General features: G+C 35.9%; 1 protein-coding gene and 1 long non-coding RNA gene across 4 annotated transcripts in view; one reads left to right on the top strand and one right to left on the bottom strand.

The window, feature by feature from the left end:
• Positions 1–6,282: 6,282 nt before the first annotated feature.
• On the top strand, positions 6,283–7,308 carry LOC123512450. Its single transcript, XR_006677102.1, has 2 exons — positions 6,283–7,060; positions 7,169–7,308. It is a non-coding gene; the product is annotated as an uncharacterized LOC123512450 (long non-coding RNA).
• Positions 7,309–8,213: 905 nt separating this feature from the next.
• LOC123512449 (N-lysine methyltransferase KMT5A-A-like) overlaps positions 8,214–21,061 on the bottom strand; it is a 61,594-nt gene continuing 48,746 nt past the window's right edge. Inside the window, exons 5-8 of one of the 3 annotated variants that reach the window (XR_006677100.1) lie at positions 15,117–15,307; positions 11,807–11,992; positions 11,182–11,279; positions 10,652–10,849 (exon numbers count right to left, since the gene is read on the bottom strand). Coding sequence is in view for 1 of the 3 variants with exons in the window: in XM_045268867.1 (XP_045124802.1) it covers positions 10,639–10,849; positions 15,117–15,307 (402 nt within the window). In the remaining 2 variants the exon portion in view is untranslated. Of the gene's footprint in view, positions 10,850–11,181; positions 11,280–11,806; positions 11,993–15,116; positions 15,308–21,061 lie in introns of all 3 variants that reach the window. The other 2 variants (XR_006677101.1, XM_045268867.1) reach the window with 2 other exon arrangements.

Raw genomic sequence — 21,061 nt, 5'->3', positions numbered from 1 at the left:
ATGTAAACATTAAAAGTAAATTAAAACTGCACTTTCTTTAAACAAAAAACAAGGTCAGTAAATAGTGAAAAAATGATAAAAGAATAATCATGGTGCATGAGATCCATGGGAAACACGTAGATACTAGCTCAGCTGAGGCTGGACATATGCGCAGAGCCGCCGACTGCAGCGGCAACTTCCTCAAGCATGACTCGTATCTCAAAATAAAAAAAATACCAAATTGTAGCTCGTATCTCAATATTATATATATATATATATATATATATATATATATATATATATATATATATATATATATATATATATATATATATATATATATATATATATATATATATATATATATATATATATATATATATATATATATATATATATATATATATATATATATATATATATATATATATATATATATATATATATATATATATATATATATATATATATATATATATATATATATATATATATATATATATATATATATATATATATATATATATATATATATATATATATATATATATATATATATATATATATATATATATATATATATATATATATATATATATATATATATATATATATATATATATATATATATATATATATATATATATATATATATATATATATATATATACATATAAAACAGTCAACTCGATTAACGCAAGTTTAAATAATGTTATTTTGACTTAACACAACTTGATAATTAAGATGTTATTAAATAATGCGATTTATTAGATTTAGCGCAAGTTAACTGACTTGATGACATTGAGCACACCCACTCTGCTTCTGGCGGGAAATGCACTGAAACTTAACCATGAACAGAGCAACTTGAGTGCGAAATGGTATCCATCAACGTACAGGGGGACATTGTTGCCATGGTAACTAATTTGCTGGCAGGGTGTTGGTAACACCACCTGTCAAAGATGTATTACTTCTTGCATATACACCTAACCCTCCGTTATCGCGCAAAATTGGTCTCTAAAAAACCGCGCGATAGCGGAAGTGAAGAATGAATAGGAAATAAATAAATTGGTGCCTCAACCAAAAATGTTACTAAAAAATTTTCCTGTTGCCCTAAATTTACTACTTTTAATACAGGAGTAGCTTAATAACATTTGACAATCTGAAATGAATGAAAACCAGCTCTGAACAACAGAATACCACATACAAGACTGAGGTGGTGGTGGTGGTGAGCGGAGTGACTGGAACCAATCAGCTCCCTTATTCAAATCACGTGACGTGAATACACAACGATGATTGGCTGCTGGCTCCTCATCCTCATGATCATCATCTTTCTCCCCCTCCATCTCTTCCTTTTCCTCCTACTCCTCCCCCCATCTAAACATTCATCGGTGTGTGGTTGGGATATGGGTACTACTACTACTACTACTACTACAGGTGCGTGATAACTTTCCAGATGCACTAAAACTGAATTTTGCAGATTTTCATAAGTGCGCGATAACAGAGGGTTAGGTGTACATTAAGAATTCACAAAACAACATTATTGGTTTTTACTAAGCTTTACCACCATGAAAAGATTATTTTATGGTGCACATCACTAAATCTTGCACAGAACACCAAAAACAAAGCAGGAGATGAGGAGGAGGCGCTGCATTTGTCCGCCACTGACCAGCGTCAGCTGCTTCTTCACATCTCAGTAAAGCCTTTGACAAGATACCACACAAGAGGCTCTAGAAAAAGGGTGACCCAAAGATAGGTAGATAAATTAGGTGAGATTTAGATGCCATCACCTTGCAGGCAGATTTAAACAGGATGAACAAATGGACAAATGGCAAATGCTATTTAACATCAACAAGTGCAGGGTGAAGGAAATCCACACAATAGGTACACAATAAATAATGAGGCAATAGGAGATTCAAAGTATGAAAAAGAGTTGAGTCATAGTTAGCTCCGATCTTGGTCAAAAGCAACAATGCATAAAGGCTAGTAATAAAAGAAATATGGTACTTAGAGTGTTAAAAGTAAGTCCCAAAGTAATACTAAAATTATGCTTGGCACATCTTAGATGGGCAAACTTTTCAGTGCAAGGCCCTTATTAGAAAAAGAATCACAATTTTATAAGGCCACATTATATATTAATCCAAAATAATTAAATTTAAAATAGACAATGAAATGCTTTAAAGAAAAAGCTGCTATCCCATTTATATGCACACCTACAGGAGAAAAACAAAATGTTCACAATATTATTTAGCATTACTTGGTAACTTTCTCTTTCAAATGTACTAACATTTGGAGGGCTGCATGAATTCCACGGGCTGTAGTTTGCCCACAACTGTCTTAGATTATGCATTACAATTCTGGTCCCCACATTATAAGAAAATATAGGTCTATTGGAGTTAGTGTAAAGGAGGACGTCTAAAAAAAACACAGGGAATGAGGGATATTTCCTATGAAGTTAAACTGAAGAAATTTAATTTACATTCCTTAGAGACCTAATTGAAGTATAGAAGTATTTAAGTGGTATAGAGGTTATAACAAAGGGGACATGAGCAAAAGTTGTGGGGGAAAAACCAAATATAATGGGTTTAAGCTTGATAAATTCAGGTTTAGTAGAGAAATGGGAAGAAACTGGTTTTCAGAGGTGATGAGTGGAATGGACTCAGTGGTCATGTTGTTAGTGCTGAGTCAACAGAGAGCTTTAGATGAAGATTAGATAAATTTATGGATGGGGATGATACATGGAATAAGGTAGCTTTGCGCATACAGGGACTGCCATGTGTAGGCCTGGTGGCCTCTTGCTATCCTCTTTTCTTATATTCTCATGACCCCTTAAAGCTTGTGTGTTGCTTTCACAGCAATATTTTGTGTTTACGCTCCTCTATTGCCTGCTATAATGGATGTAATACCTTTGTATTCATATATGATCATGCCATGTGAATCTATGGCAGAGTGATGTTAACTACAATTGAAATACTACTTTCCTCACCATTAACTTTTTCTCTTTGTAACTTCATCTGGCAGAGGACTCATTGGGGCATGCAATTCTCACATATAGTCAGTAAGTGAAGCAAAATCTGGGTATAAATGACAATTGCATGCCCCACTGAATTCTCTGCCAGATGAAGTTACAAAGAGAAATCAGCTGTTCTGTGGCTTCCCTGCATGACGTTTATTTCCTGAAGATTAGGTCATCTATAAAAAGACATGGAAAAGTGGATGGTTATATCATCAGTATATGAATGGATGAGACAAAAATTTAGCTTAGATCTATTATCAATAATAGGAAGAAAATGGATGAAAAGATAGAACCCTGAGGAACACTAACTAATAATAATTTAGAAAAACAAATGATTGCAGTAATATAATGGTCAGAAAGGAAACTTGAGATGAAGCTGCAGTGAGAGAAGGATAAAAGCTATAGGAAAGCTTTTTAAATGTCTAAGACAAGTTTCACCAAAATCTTTTAACACATCAGGTGTGTAATTGGGTTCTGGCGGTCATACCCGTGGTGCATAATTGACAAATAAAATCCCAAAAAATGTTTTTACTGTTCTAGTATGAAAGATTGCATAGAAAAGTGGAGGAAAAAAATATGAATTATTTATATACATTAGTTCAGATGTGATGATGTAGTAAAGTTGTGGTATTTAAACTATCTGAAGGTAGTTTTTATGGTCATCAGTGAATTAATGGACAGATAGTTGTTATAGTGGGCAAAATGTTTTGATAAAGTACTAAAAATAAAAGTATGGTAAATAGAATAGAGAAATTTACTTACAATTCAGGACCATCTACTCTGATCTATACAATAAGCTACATGTTTCCAAGTAGCCTCACGTAAAGTAGAAATTTCTTCAACCTACAGTGTAGGTTGGGCTTCCTCACTCGGGGCAACGGTTTCCTAGCGGGTGGGCTTTGAAATAGGAGGTACCCAAAAAATTTCCCCTTTAGCCCAGAAATTCCCGTGAAAAGCCCACATGGTATAGATAAAAAAAAAAAAAAAAAAAAAAAAAAAAAACTATCATCAACACTCATACACTATTTGTAATAAGGAAAAGAAGATTAACTCACCCTGAGGTGGTAAACATAATTTCAAGACATATGGGAGCAAAATATAGTTTAAAAATAAAGTTTAGATCATACGATCTGAATCCCAGTTACACAGTGTTCATCATTATGACGTAGTTTATGAGTTGAGTGATGCCTGCTTGGCAGAAATTAGTCAATAGGCATCCTAGTACACACCACTTATACATATCCATTGGCACAAACGTGAGAACTTTTAGTAGAAAAGATTGCAGTTTCTACAGCCTGAGCTGTAGCTTGCACTTACATCCTCTCCAGCTTGAGCTGCAAAAATTATTGAAGTTCCTACAGCCTGAGCTGTGGTGCACAATTTACTGGTTAACTCCTTCACTCTGGGCAATAAAAATTCATCCCAGCACCATGTCTGTGCTGGGAAGTGAGGGAGGATACCTCACTCAGACAGCTCTGTCTCTCTACAAAAGAAATAAGAATGGTAATAATTATTAAGTGATTTTTTTATATGAAGTACATACATTGTGAAATAAACCTACACTAATTTTAGAGATATATGAAGTACATACATTGTGAAATAAACCTACACTAATTTTAGAGATAAAAAATTATATAGTTTGGCTGCTCTTGCTAATTTTCTGAATATTACAAATAACAAAAAATGGTTGAAAGTAGTTCACTTTAATGGTAAACAAATATATTGATTATATACAATTTTGAATGACATGGAGAAAAAAAAAAAAAAAAAAACGGGGAGTATTATAAATTATTTAGAATAACACAATGCTAACCCATAAGGTGTTTAGTACATACATATACATACCTCCTTGAGAAGCATTTAGTACGTATATATACAATTTTCTTTTAGAGCCTTTGTATGTCCTTGAATTTTGTTTGTATATAAGATTTGTCACTAATAGTAACAAAAGTTTATGACTAATCAGGAATGAATCTTTCCATATATATATATATATATTTGGTTCATAGTTATTATGGACTGAATACTTCAGTAAGGTAGAGATAATCCAAGTAATATGTAGTAAGGTAGAGATAATCCAAGCAATATGTACACGACAGATAACGAGACACTAGGAAGTTCCAAGTATGAGAAAAATTTAGGAGTCATAGTTAGTTCTGATCTCCGTACGAGGAAGCAATGTATTGAGACCAGGAATAAGGCGAATAGAGTATTGGGATTAATTTTTAGAAGCGTTAAAAGCAGAAGTCAAGAAGTAATACTAAAATTATACTTGGCGCTGGTCAGGCCACATCTTGACTATGCGGTACAATTCTGGTCACCACATTATAGGAAGGATATAGCTCACTTGGAGTCAGTGCAAAGGAGGATGACTAAAAAGAAGAAGGGAATAAGGGATATTCCCTATGCAGCGAGACTGAAAAAAACTCGGTCTGCAATCCTTAGAGACGTAGGTTAAGAGGAGACCTGACAGAAGTATTTAAGTGGTACAAGGGTTTTAACAAAGGAGATATGAACGAAGTTCTTAGGATCGGTAACAGGGACAAAACCAGAAATAATGGGTTTAAACTTGAAAAATTGAGGTTTAGGAAAGAAATTGGAAGAAACTGGTTTTCAAACAGAAGTTGATGAGTGGAATGGACTCAGTGGTCATGTAGTCAGGTCCGAGTCAATAGGAAGCTTTAATAAAAGATCAGATAAGTTCATGGATGGGGATGATAGATGGAATTAGGTAGCTTTAAACACATACTTAGGGGCTATTTTGTTTTTTCCTGATGCAAATATCATCATGCATATATCAAAGCAATAAAATGAAGCAGAAAACTACGATATAGGACAAGTGGGAAAAAAAAGGCTCTAAATATTATAGCACACTTGAGAGTAGGGTGTTGCCACATGCATATCCAACCATCTTCCTGAACAAACAATTCTGGTTTACCTATAGGTTTTGTGATGTAAAATAGAGAATAAAGATAAAAAAAAAAAACTGATATATAAAATTCCCCTTCCTCAGTTGGACTTGATAATCAATATCATATGGTAGCCACACTTTGGCTCATCACATTGGAATATATATGAATACAGCAATTTATTTTTTTTTTTAGATTATATGGAGAGAGAGAGAGAGAGAGAGAGAGAGAGAGAGAGAGAGAGAGAGAGAGAGAGAGAGAGAGAGAGAGAGAGAGAGAGAGAGAGAGAGAGAGAGAGAGAGAGAAAAAAAAAAAGTTACTTTGACCCCTATTTCTAAAAAAAAAAAAAAAAAAAAAAAAAAAAAAAAAAAAAAACACAACACTAAGGGTTAAGAAAATCAAGTTGCATGGTTGGTTTAGTTCTATGATGCAGACTCTTCTCAAGTTGTGGGAACATGGCTGTACATTTTATAATATGATCCCCAACAGTTTTTATAATTTATTTAACAATAATTATCAGTAATGATGACTAAATAATGTCCTTCTTTGATGCAATAATGCATTATTATAAATACCTGCCAGGAGGGGATCTGAACAATTTTCCCCAAAGTCAAACAAACCTTGCCTCGCAAGGCCTGCATGTGTTGGGCTGTTGGGTGTAATATTCTCCTATCTATTGAGTTTCTTTTATTCGGATACATCGTCTAACTATCCCCAAAAGAAATAATATGATATCTGAATAATTTAGTTAAAGAAGATTGTATGAAGAACCTATTTCTTTCTATACATTTAAAGTTGACAAATTGTGAGCCTTTAAGAGGTTCAGTGGAGTGACAGGAGTTATGTAAGACCTGACAATATCTATATATGTAGAATACGGCTCCAGGCATCACCAGGGCTGCGTTCCGTTGGGGACGGTAAGGCTTACAATATGGCATACTTCCCCCGAATTGGGGGGACCAGCATACTACTCGCCTTGCGGGACCGAGCGGGACCTTGCGCTCCTCGGAGGTGAATGCTTGGCGGTGTCTGGCAACCATTGTTTATAAACAAACCGCAGATGGCCGCCGCTTCACCACTCCACTATATTTTCAGTGTGGGGGATGTAAATACTATTTTGACAGCTTATGCGACGTCACAGAACATCAAAAACAATGTGGTAAGTCTGTTATCCCTTGTAGAATGCTGGAATAAGGCAATATGACCAAAATATTAGTATTTATAGCAATAAAAGACGGTGTTATATGTGTCACATTTCTTCTCACAGCCTCTGAGGCAGAAGAGACAGCCTCTACCGCCATGGTAGCTGCTGCAGAGGCCCCTCCAGCACCTGTGGCTGCAGGGACAGTTTCCCTTTGCATTCGAAAGTGTTTCTTGAAGTCTTTCCCGGAGTAAAGAGGCACTATAGTCTCTGCATAGTACTTGACCCTCACAGGACTTGGCGGCCTATCCTCTCCCTCTTCTCCTTGCCTTGGCAGCCTCTCTTCTCCCTCTTCCTCTTGCCTCAGCAATATTTTCTCCTCTTGTGCTACGAGGAGCTCTGCAGCATCCAACAGAGGGTCTTCTGCGAGTTCTTGAGCGAGGAGGAGAGCCAGCTTGGACGGCCATCTTGTCAACCATACCCGTATGGCTATACGCGTTCCCTTGCGTTCCGTTGGGGGTTGCGGCGGGGGCAGCGTGCTAACCTCCAACGGAACGCAGCTCAGGTGTTTCCTATGTGCACTGCCAACACACTGTATCCTTCAACTTAATATCAGCTGAATGCAATCCTCCACACTCAGTATAATAATAACTGCCAGGGAAGATTTTACCAATACAGCTCAATTAAATTAATTTCAGCCATGTACCAGCACATCATTGACCTTGTGGTAGAAAAGATGTTACTTTTTCTATGGGAACTATAGTATTCAGTGAGACCTATGCAGCAAAGAGAGTGAGTGAACAAGAAACAACCATCATTAGATTATATGAATAAGGAAGGAGGAAGAGGATGTGGAGGAAATAGTGATGGTGGTGGTGGTGTTAAAGGGAGAAGTCACCTTGTAGCTTCCTTTCCCATATCAGACACCTCCTATCATCTAAGCCAGTGGTTCCCAACCTGTGGTACATGAGCACTTTCAGGATCACATGCAATTTTTAGTTCAAATAAATCCATCTCTATTTTTCAGAAAAATTGTCATTCTGTCTTACACAAAATAATATGACATCCATATAAAGCTGGAGAAACAGATGCATCCCTCACCTCACATTAAATTGAGTTGCTTTCCTTGTTGCTAATTAATATGTATGCTCTACTTGTGAATAAATTGATATTTGCTGAAATTTAGTTTTACTAGAACAAGGTGGTACATTGGGACTGTACAGGATCTCCAAGTGGTACTCCCTCACGAAAAGTTTGGGAGCCACTGATCTAACCCATACACATACTTCATAAGACACAAATGATAACCTTAATTTTCCTTCATTATGTTTTATATTATAATGTATCATGAACATAGCTTAAATCATCACTAATAATCTACATAAATATGGTTTTGTTTGGTCCAATTTTTTACCTATAATTCATCTTCACACTTGTATATTTACATCAAACAAATTTGCTTCTAAGGAGTGTTCTTTGGTACCAATTACCTATTAGATGTGAGATCTTATCATAAATTTCAGAGGCTTGAATTAATACACTTCTAAAATTCCATCAATAGTATATAATAATAATAATAATAATAATAATAATAATAATAATAATAATGCATATTTTCTTTTTACCATTTGTGTCATGCCTCTTGAAATTAAATTTATTTTCCTATGGCTTTGTACTAATGAAGACCTAAAAACAAAAGCAGAATATATACTATGATAAGCAGCTTTTATGATTTTTAACCATTTCCAATGCAACTCTGTTTTCTTCTTACAAAAATAATATTGGCCATTAGGATTTCAAGAATTGTTAAATCCATGATCAAATATATTACTTGATAGTGAAGACATTAGGAATACATAGTTTCCACAAAATTTGTCAGACTAACCAGATACACACCTGCATTCAGTGCACTATCAGTGTCCCCTAAAAGGCACAGGTCTACATACAGAGGATGCTTGGAACACTGACAGGCAGCCACTGTATAATATTTCCATCCTGAGATTGCAATGCTGCCATTACATAAAACATGGTCTTATCATTACACTGAATCTATAATACAATTCCTTTGTGCATATGTAAACATAAAGCTTACATGCAAGAAACCAGCTAAGATGTGCACTTCTTTACTTCAGCTTCAATTTGACTACACTTCAATGATTAATTATGTCTTTCATAAAGATTTCTTTGTTATTTGAAAAGTTATGGTGTACCAACATATTTTTGCACCCAATTAATGCATTACTTCAATATAACAGTTTCAATGTTGTTACTTCCCAGACAAACTTCAGAAGGAATATACAATTATATAATTTTTTGATGGGCTGAGTATTTAAGCATAATAAGATATAAAGTTTCTTTTTAATGGTCTTTCTACTCAATTATTATTAAATCACTTGATGTTAAATCTCAAATTTTGATTCCTTACAAGTTAGCAACACAGATATGATAACCTTAAAAGTTAATCAGGTGCTTAAAAATAACAAGATAAAAAATTGCATTCAAGTCTGCAGGAAATCTATGTAGTAGTTAAATGAACAAAACAAAAAAACTAATCTAAAACCTATGAGACATCACTCATTCTGTAATAAACATGTACATAAAACTAATATCCACTGGACCTTTATTGAAGTAAGATGCATTCTACATAATGGAAAGTGAGATCAGTGGTCTCAGTTACTTGACCTGGTCTCTGCACTAATACTTTGACCATTTAAAAATATAGTAATTGGATAACCTATAATTATGATAAAAATATTAATATTAATAATAATAATAATAATAAAAAAATAATAATAATAATAACAATGGTTTGGTTCCGAATAATACGTTCCAGAACAATAACCAGCAATGATACAGCTAAACTATAAAGATAATAAGTACTATCCCAGAAATAATAAAATTATGGCAATCTATAATGTGATACACAAGCATTTTTCCTCTCCAATAATCCTCTTGTTTCTCTTCTCCTCTCAAAGATTTATTCTGATAAGCTGCAATACTGTTAATCTTAGTTGTAATAACTATGCAGATGACACACATGACCATTAAACACAGGAAAAAATAATACAATAAATACACCTCATGTGTCAAGTGTTTCTGTACCAAGCCTTAGTTTTTTCTTTGCTGTGTGTGTAAAGCAAATGTGAAACATGTTTGTTGTAAGAGTATAGTGAAACTTTGTTTTTGTATTTTTGTTTTTGTTCAAAATTCAATATTCATACCATATAATGTAACCAATGAGTCAAAGGGATGACACACATCACAGATCGAGAGGGTCAATGGGGTAAGCTAGAGCTAGGCTTAAGGCCAGAATAGGAATACAGATACAAGTCCTTACAAGTATTCATTGTCCTAAAAATCTTGTATTTAGGATTATTATTTATAAATAAATATGACACCTGTGAATTTTTCATGTATATATATAATTCAAAGGTTTAATTTTCAATGCCACCTTTGGAAAAAATCTCTCCAAAAAAAATTCCTGCACTTAAAGCATATAATACTGACCTCTCAAGTTATCCCTGACATTCTTGGTTCCCTTACTGTTAAATCATACCCCAGTGAGCCTCATGGTAAATATGGGTCAAGACAAATAATCATGATGCTAACCATGGATGATGTTCCAAGGCCTCTTTAGAGCGATCTCCATAATCATAAAGGATCTCTGTTCCAAGGTCTAGATCTTGTTTTGCTAAAAGGATTAAGTGAGGTCTGCCGTTGACTTCCACTGCTTTTGTAACAAGATTACCATTGCGGCTGTGATTCACCAACCTTCCTAAAAATCCACTCTCAGCTGTGGCATCAATACTGTAACAAATAAAAAGAAAAATTATTTCCATATTCAAAATAGATTCTGAAAATAACATACTTATTACAAATACATGCACATAGTTTGTTTTGCTTACATTTTAAGTACAGTAGGGTACACAATAATGCATGGTCGTTATAATGTACAGGTGCAATAACTTATATTTTTATAAGTATTCCCTTGGAATAATGAACACAAACTGGCACAACAAATTCAGATTAATGAACCAACCTCGGCAAGAAAACTTGCTATTTTTCATAGCACTAAAATTTCAATAAAAACTTTAGTCAGAATAACAACTAACTCATTAGCTGTGTGAGCTATTGCTCACCTATCATCTGCCTGTTCCTTCCTCCTGTTCTTTCCTTTCATTTTCCTTCTTTTACCTTGTCTTAAACCTCCATTTCTATCATCTCCCCTCTCCAATATCTGTCAGAAATAAAGGACATGGGTGATTCTTCACTCCCCTCCTCATTCATATTGTTATTTTATCCTTCATCCTTTCTCATTCTCATATATGGAATTCCACATTCATTCTCAATTGGTGATATTTCTATTTTATTCTTTTATTCATTTATTTATGTAAGAGGGGGGTAACTGGACAAGGGGATAAAAGGCCCACTTAGCTACCAGTCCCCATAGAAGTTCGATAGTTACCTGAAAGAAAGGGATAAATGTCATGAGATCCCCCTCTTAAAGGAAGTCAAGCCATAGGAAGTTGGAAATACAAACACAGTTAGGGAGTTCTAGAGTTTACCAGAGAAAGATATGAATGATTGAAGGTACTGGTTCACTCTTGCAAGTGAACTAGTGTGAGTGTGAGGCTGCAGGAGGATGGGAGGAATGTAGTTAGAAAGATCAAAAGACCAATAAGTATGAAACTAGTAGTTAAATATAGCACGAGATGCAACATTCAGAAAGTGAGAATGGATGAGAATGATGCTGATCCGGGATACCAAATACTCTCGGATGAGGAGATTGCTGCGGAGGTGACCAGTACCCACGAGAGCAGCAGCAGTGACGACGAAGACGAGATGCCGGTAACACTGCCAAGACTGTCAGAGGTGAGGAGCTGTATGGACACTGTGCTACAGTTTGTGGAATTTACCAAGAGCAGAGATCTGAGTCTTCACTACAGTAACCTAAGATTGTTTAGAAAGGCCGTAATTAAGGAGCAATATCAAAGTGGTAAACAGTTAAAATTAGACACATTTTTCAAACCAGTAACTCTACGCTCACCTCAGGCACCAGGGTTACCAACCAGTCCACCATCACCACAACCCTCCACATCACATACAGGTACTAATGCCCCACCAGCACAGAAGTATTTCAGGTACAGATTCATTGGAGCTGCAAAGCTCCAGTGACTCAGAATAAATTTCTGAGGGCCCCACTATACGATCACGGCAGTTCCCAGCATACCAACAGCACAACGCCTCTTCACCATCCATGGTAAGTCTAATTTTATGTATTAAAAATGTTGAATTTACTTTATTACGTTGTTTATTTACAGTGTAAAAGTATTTTACAGTGCCAGATTGGACGGTGTGCTTGATTAAAAGTACAGTTCTTTCTCTTTCATAATGTTATTGTTGATATCAGCCACTATTAGCATACCGTATACGTATCTGCCGGAAGCTACGGACAATCAGAACTATTGGACTGGTCTTCTCCCTTTTTGTCCATAATACCGAGGCATGAGTGTGTGTATGTATATATGTATGTATGTATGTATATATATATATATATATATATATATATATATATATATATATATATATATATATATATATATATACACACACACACACACACACAGGGGGATCCTCGCAATTTGACAGGGTTAGAGCGTTTTCATTGGTCGAATCAGCATTTATTTGAATCGTGAAGCAATTTTTCCCATAAGATACTTAAGAATTAAGAATTAGGAGAGACAGGGACCAACCTCCAGCCTAGACACCCCAAAACATCACTATAATCTATCAAAAACACTAACTTAGACTAAATCAGTACTATTAACCCTTATGCAACGGGGTAATTATAAATTAATCATTCCCATCTGCCAGTAAAATGGTAAACTTGAAAAAAATCACAGGAGATAGTTTTACTCATGAAAATACATTTCTCTTTGAAATTCTGAATACATTGATGTACTTTGCAGCTTGCTATGATCTCTAACAGCAAAGTTATTGCTTATCAAATATTCCTCCTGATAGCCACGATGTAACCCGCCGTGGAGAAACAACTCTCAGGACGATACCAGGGCACCAATTCTCTCTCTCTCTGGGCATATCTTTTGGGTGAAGAAATTGTACTTCCAATGAGAGAGAGAGAGAGAGAGAGAGAGAGAGAGAGAGAGAGAGAGAGAGAGAGAGAGAGAGAGAGAGAAAATGTGTCAGCTTGTTTTGACTCTAGGCCTTTCCCTACTCTCCTAATCTCTCTCTCTCTCTCATTCTTTTTTCTTTCTTTCATTCTTGTCTTCACTTTCACTAAAATCCACATCACTCCCAAATGACATGTATATATCACTATCCATCTCGTGATATCTCCCCTCATGCGGAGGGGACGTTTCACCCCCAGTGTCATGGGAGTTGCCAGATGTCTCCTCCAAGATGGAAAGACCTGAGCCTAGACCGAGATGAAATAGCAAAACTGGCAACTCAGCTCGTGGACAGTGTTGCCTGATACATACACTCGCCCTCAGACTTGAGTAAGACAACGGGAAGTTTAAAGAAGTGGCACGAAAAATCCTGATTACATGAACGATCACTGCCACATGAAACATACCAATGCGATCGTTCATGAACGATCACTGCCACACAAGGGTTAAAAGCTTAATTTATATCTAACTCTTTTCATTAAACACATTAGGGTGCTGTACAGTACATTTTTGGAAATGAAAACACTTGCATGATGCAGCAGTCTCGCAGTACTTGTCCCTGTTCTTCCAAATTCTTGATACTGTTGGTCTAGGGACACCCATTTGCACTGCAATGACACTGTGAGCTATACCTGCCTCACACTTTCTTATAAAATCAAGCCTATCTTTGAAAGGCCCCTTTAAAGGGGCTATCACACTGGCCTATGATATGTGGGACGAGGAACATCCATTCCAGATAGCTGGAATTTGCCCAGGATTCGCAGAACAAAGTTGGGATGGCTTCATATCCATTCCGGTTCTCCGTATGCTATCCCAATGAAAAAATAGTCATAATATATGAAACAAAAACCTTTTATTTAAACTAAAAAGAATGTGCCTAAATTTTCATATTGGAATATTAAATATTTCATCAATATAGAAAGATAAAACATACATATGACCATAATTTGGGCTCATGGCAACCACCCCTGACTCAAGAGTTGCCATCGCGCATGTCTTGGCTTTTCTTTAGTTTCTTTTACTTACTTTTCTTCAACAAGAGGAAGTGCAAATGCAATTCCAGAGCGAAGCACAGGTTGACGTATAAGCGGCATATGGTTTCGTTCTGGTTTGTTTTGATTAGGCTTGGTCTTGGTTGCTGGGCCGTTTGCCTAGCATAGCAAGAACACGGACAGCTTCTGTGTGTTAATGTTCCTGGTTTCGTTCAAAGAACCATGGCCTGCTTTCCGCATATCATAGGCCAGTGTGATACCCACTGGAATCCACCTGGCGGGCTGGCAGCAGATTTGACCAGATAGGTGGCGCGCAAGATACGAATGTCAAACTGGCGAGTCAGTCGGTCTAACCTTGAGGATTAGGTATTAATTAACTGAGTTCGAATTAGCGATAATTCGAACTGCAAACAGTCGAATCACGAGGATCCTCTCTCTCTCTCTCTCTCTATATATATATATATATCCAAATGTTAATAGTTGAATATGTACTGGTTCTCCTCTTACTCTGCTTCTACCTATATCATCAGTTCTTCTCCACTTCGTAGAGCACAAACAGGTTAGTTCCCCAAACACAGTCTTTTTGTGTTTGTTATCTGTGTCTTCTTAGTGTGCCTTTTATAATGTTTTTATGTACTGTTAGCTATTAGTCTTGTTTTACTTTCTCTAATTTTTATCCTTTTAAGTGTTTTTAAAGTCAATGTACGACTTACTTTTTATGTGTACTTAGTTTTATAAACATTTGTAGATACTGATGATGCCTTGAATATCAAAGCGAAACACTGATAATGTATTAAGAAATTTAGAGAGAGAGAGAGAGAGAGAGAGAGAGAGAGAGAGAGAGAGAGAGAGAGAGAGAGAGAGAGAGAGAGAATGCAGTAAATGACAACTTACCAATATTGCTGATTTTGGAAAGTAAAATAATAGTTGTAGCAACCTTTAGTGGCATCTTGTGCATATCTTGACTCTCTTTCTTTTGCTTCCCTTACATCAATAAGATCTCCAATATACTCAACAACAAATTCTCCCTTCTTGAACTTCCTTGTAGTTACCACCCCACGTCCTTTGGCTCCAAAGTGCTTTACCTGGTGAAAACACATTTAGTTAGCACAAAAAAAATGACAATAATCTTTCTACTACACAATATAAATTATCTATAATTATAATCTAAATCAAATAGAAAAAAACAAGCCACAGTACTGTCCTGATCCAGCTGTCAGTTACTTAATAACCACACATTTCATATTGAAGCAAACCAGACTTTCATAGATTTCTCTTTTCTAAAAATGGCTCTTTGTGATTTTTACATATTCCCTGTATAAAAGAAACAAAAAAGTTTTCTACTTTATAACCAGGCTCTTTGATTTCTAAAAAGTGGTTCCTTGTGATTTTTGGATGTGCTTTGAACTGATGATACATCAAGAGGGTTCTAGATATTAGGTAAAACACAACTGCACACTTTGTTATCATTCTAGGAATGGACTTACAAAAATTATTTCAAGGAAAACTATTAGAATTAAAATGCCAAAAAAATCAAGCAATACTTTTTCTTTTTAACTATGCAATACTTTAAACAGATCTCTCTCTCTTTCTCTTACACACACACACACACACACACACACACACACACACACACACAAAAAAAAAAAAAAAAAAAAAAAAAAAAAACCCTGCTGGGAGGCAGACGTGAAACAGCTGATCTCCAGTAAAGGGAACCAACAACCACTGCAATTACCTAGAAATGTGTAATAGGGAAGTAGGGCTATGTATTAGTGCAGAGTCCTGTCTCCATACTATAGAGAAAGGATTCTAAAGAGGTAAATATACATAACAACACAGCCATGGCTTTCACTTGAGTGTCAAAGAGGAAATGCAGAGATCGCCTTTCCAAGAAATAAGTGAAGAGATGAACAAAGAATTGCAAGTAAAAATGCATATCAGGAAAATGAACCTTATGGAAAATAGTCTCAGTGATCTAATATATAAGGTGATAAACTTAGAAAAGAGGCAACATGATTTAGAAGAAGAAAATAAAGTGCTGAAAACCCAGTGTGCTGAGCAAAAGGAAAAGATAAAAAAAAGGTAGTTAGGAAAGAAACAGGAAAACAAAGTGATAGAAATGAAAGGTGAAAATCTCAAATGGAAAAAGGAGAGGAAGAAAAAGTTAGTTTTAAAAAAATCATGCAAACAACAGAAAGAAAAGGTAGACCTAACCTAAGAGATAGTGAAAGTAATCAAACGGTAGGAATAGAAGTTAAAGAATACAGTGGACAAGAAGAGTATAGTTATCTATGGGTTAAATGAAGAAGAACCTGTAAAATCAAAGTGGGAAAAAAAAAAAAAAAAAAAAAAAAAAAAAAAAATGGTAGCAAAAGATGTGATAAGAAGTGTTCAGTAAGAAGGTGAGGACTGGGCGAGTGAAATTGAGAAGTGCACAAACTAGGAAAATATACAGGAGGAAGAAAACCACTGAAAGTCAATTTAGAGCACAAACTAGAGCATCAAAGGTGATAGAACATGCATGGAGGCTGGACAAGACAGATTAAAAAAAAAAAAAAAAAAAAAAAAAAAAAAAAAAAAGACACAAGTAAGAAGAGAAATGAAATAAATGACCATATAAAAAAAAGGACAGGAAAAAACGAGAACAGATCGGAGGAAGAGAAGAACATCAGCTGGAAAGTCAAGGCCGAGAGGATGAGGAAGTGGTAGCTGACAAGGAAAGAATAAGAGGAGTCAATAATGTAAATAGAAATAGTAAGTGGTCAGTAGCATACACAAACATATATGGTATAATATCAACAGCACAGTTACAGACCAAGAAGAATATAGCAGTGGAAAATGTAGAGATGGAAGAAGGTACGGCAGAAGTGATCAAAATAAAGATAAAAGGAGAGAATGGGAAAAAGAGATGTTGCAATAGCATATGTAGCTACCACCAAAAACTAATACATGGAATCAAGAAGAGTGTAAAGAAATGTTGAGATACAGGTAATTTAGAAAAAAATATTGCAAGAAAGCAAGAATGTAACACTTATGGGTGACTTCAACTGCAGGGGGGGTATACTGCAAGAACTGGACCACACAAGAAGAGTCATGGTGATATACACTACTAAACTTAATAATGACACAGTGGATCAGGGAAACTACAGGAGTTGGAGGAAATGAGGAGGCATCAAGGCTCAACCTATTGCTTATGAAAGAGATTGAAATCATTGAAGAAATAAATTACCAGTTCCCTATAAGGAAAAGTGACCATCTGTTAATTGAATTCAGCATAGTGAGTGGCTCAGCAGTAAATAAGAATGAAATTCACAAAAATGGAAGATATAATTATGGGAAGGCAGACTTTGCAAAGTTAAGGGAATACTTTGCAGAAGCCAAGTGAAATCAAATATATATAGCAAATAAAGTACAAGGGAAATGGAATATATTGATGAATATTTATAATGAAAAGATTAAAAGATATGTTCCCAAAATCAAATAGAGTGAAGGGGAGAGAAAGGAGGGCTGGTATAGCGTAAAATGTAAATTAGCAAATGAAAAAGGAAGCAGCATGGAATAGATGGAGAGAAACAGGAGGATTTAAAAATTGGGAAGAATTTAAGGTAGTATATCAGGAAGAGGTAGTAAACATCTAATGAAATGATAATTTACTCCTAGCACGGTCTAATAGCACTAGTTCAGAGAGTGCTGTGAACTTTCCATTAAAGTTAGTTGTGATCTTTCTGAATGTTTCCCTTTGTGTCTCACAACTCAAGGGGCAGTCACAGCCTGCCCTCTAAAGATATCTCTCCTTCACACAAAACTACATGCACCTACTACAAACACACCTTTCATCTAAAATTCAAAATAAAAAAATGGTGACTCCAAATCCAGCTTTGGAGTCACCTTCTGGGAGGGACCAGGACATTGCAACAGCAGCCAAGCCACAGATTTTTTTTAAAGGATAACTGTTTGTTTTATTCATCAATACCGTACCAAATATAGCAATCATTGTCTGCAATTTTACTTTAGTGAAGGAAAATGCGTTTAAATGGCATGCTCAATGTTATCTTGTGTATTTTGAGCCTCTTAGTTTGAGATGAGGTGTGTAAATATATGGATAAATATGTAAAAGTTAAATAAAAAATAAGAGAAACTGCTTTTTTCTGTTTACATAATCATAGAAATGAGATATGAAGCATAGATTTTAAATATTAAAAACGTGAGATTTTGAATGAGACTTTTTCGTGGTGGGGTGGACAGCTTCTACTTACTCACCACTAGGGGTGGATGACATTAAAAAAGGTTGAAGGCCACTGACCTAGAGCAACTGGTGCAACACCATACTCGTATCCCTGACCATCTTGGAGACACGCCGAATATTCTTGATATTTTTCTCACCTCTAATCATTCAGTTTATGTTGCTACCCTAGCTTCTCCGTTGTCCTCCTCCGATCACAATCTCATATATGTATCTTGCCCTATTTCTCCAATCCTTGCTCAGGATCCCCGAAAGTGGAGATGCCTTTGGAATTTTGCCTCTGCCGGTTGGGAGGGACCTGAGGAGGTATTATGCTGATTTTCCCTTAAATTATTACTGTTTCCGTGTGTTTCTGTGTGCTGAACGCATAACGGATAGTGTCTGGCATGGAGGCGTAAATTCCACATTCATTTTCTCAACATAAACCCAAGCATCCAAAATAGTAAGTAATGGAAATTACGCTGTGTTCATATTAGTGGAGTTGAGGCGTCAGTTTCCCACTATACCGAGCTGAAGGCAGCAGAAACTGCTAAAGTTCAGATATGTAATAAATAAATACAGGAAGCATTCATGTTAGCAGGGACGAGGAGGCAGCATGAGCAATGTCTACAGTGCATGATGGCAGTATAATGGTAGGTTTTAAGGACGCAATACCTCCGAAAACACGAGGAAGCTCGCCGATGTATCTCATACATCTCTGACGCCCAGTTCGCTCAGAGTAGCCGACGTATCTTGTACGTCTCTGACACTGTACGGGTTAACGAATGTTCACACAATGTAATTTCTCTACAACGAACATTTCCTTTTATTACCATCTGCTTGTATAACAAACACCTAACTCGCTTTAACAAAATTTTATCCAGCTAATTTTTTCCAAGATTGAAAGTCCTGCCATATCACGCACGTCGACAGGCTTTTGAATACACCAGCGCCTCTCGTGGATAACACGCGCACCACTCACTTCCCTACCCTTCCCCACTCTTAGTTCAAAACAAAAACAGGGTCCAGTACCAGCTTATCATCTCACGCTCAACATGCCACCAAAACGCCCTGCAACCAGCCCTGCAATGTCGCCTAGCACTGCTAAGAAGAAAAGGAAGTCTCTTACTCTCAAAGTGAAGCTGGATATCATTCACAGACATGAGGTGAGAAAACTAATAGCATTGCTAGCCACCATGGCTTGACTCATCTACTGTCTCTATTATTTTCAAGTCAGCAGAGTCTATTAAGAATGCTGGTGAGACCGTATCTTCCTTGCAACCTAAAAAAAACTAGCCAAACTTGTGACTCTGCAATGAATAAAATGGAGGAGAACTTTCTGGAAATGTGGATTAACGACCAACCAGGTATGTTGTCACATGCCTGTATCTACAGCGCTCATCATTGCCAAGGCACACTCACTCTGGGAAGATATCCAAGCACAGTTACCTGAGGAGGAAAAAGCCAAGACTCCCTTTGGTGCAAGCAAGGGGTGGTTTGATCACTTCCGTAAGCAAGCTAGTTTACACAACGTACCGACAACAGGTGAGTCTGCCAGTGCTAATCGTCCTGCTGCTGATGCGCTTCTCTCTTTGTTTACTGGCAATGGAAGTTCAAGTCAGGGATCAAACTTGTCATAATTGATTCGCTTAACGAAAATTCACACAACGAACTTTCTTTTTTTAGGAACGTAACCCGTTCGTTAAGGAGGAGGTTGCCTGTATGAAGGTGGACCAGACGAATAACACATACTTCACTCTATCATTATCTCACTTCAACACACTAATAAGGACTCAGAGTGTGTCCCCTTCAGTAGTAAAAGAGCAGATTGCTGTGATGCTGCTGATGGTGCCTTCCCAACCTCAGTAAGAGTGAATAATAGAGAAGCGGGGATCTGATGCGTTATCATCTTATCAAGCTCCAGGAAGTCACTATTGTATAAACAATCTTGTGTGAAAATTTCATGTTAATTAGATGAATACAAATAACAAAACAAGGATGAAATCATGAAAAATCTTTTGGAGCGAATATCTTGAAAAGTGGTTTTTGACACTTCAAAAATTTTCACAAAATTGGTATAAACTCCAATCCACTTTTGTTTGGTATCAATTCAAACTAAAAAAAAAAAAAAAAAAAAAAAAAAAAAAAAAAAAAAAAAAGCAATTTTTATTTGGAATTAGATTTTTGTTAATGTCAATAGCCCAAAAAAAAAATAAAAAAAAAAGTCAGAGCCCAACTTATTGCGAAATCTGAGTTATCGGGATCTGAGTTATCGAGCTTCAACAGTACAGTGAACTTGTAAAGTCACCACGCTGCTCCCTAAACACTATATATATATATATATATATATATATATATATATATATATATATATATATATATATATATATATATATATACAGTAAGGTCTCGGTTTACGTCAGAGTTACGTTCCTGAAACATGACGTAAGTCGATTTTGTACGTAACTCGAGTTTCCGTACATTTCAAAGCATATTATCGAGTTTTCAACCAATCATTGTTTATGGTCATTCAGGTAAGTTAAAGGTTATATTGTTATATTATTTACAACTATGTAGGAATATGAAACACAAGCTTGTTTTTGTTGTTGATTAGGGC

The sequence above is a fragment of the Portunus trituberculatus genome, chromosome 33 (assembly GCF_017591435.1).
Source record: "Portunus trituberculatus isolate SZX2019 chromosome 33, ASM1759143v1, whole genome shotgun sequence".
In the NCBI taxonomy this organism is placed as follows: domain Eukaryota; kingdom Metazoa; phylum Arthropoda; class Malacostraca; order Decapoda; family Portunidae; genus Portunus; species Portunus trituberculatus.
The sequence above is the reverse complement of the archived record's forward strand: the minus strand, read 5'-3'. Positions and strand labels throughout refer to the sequence as shown.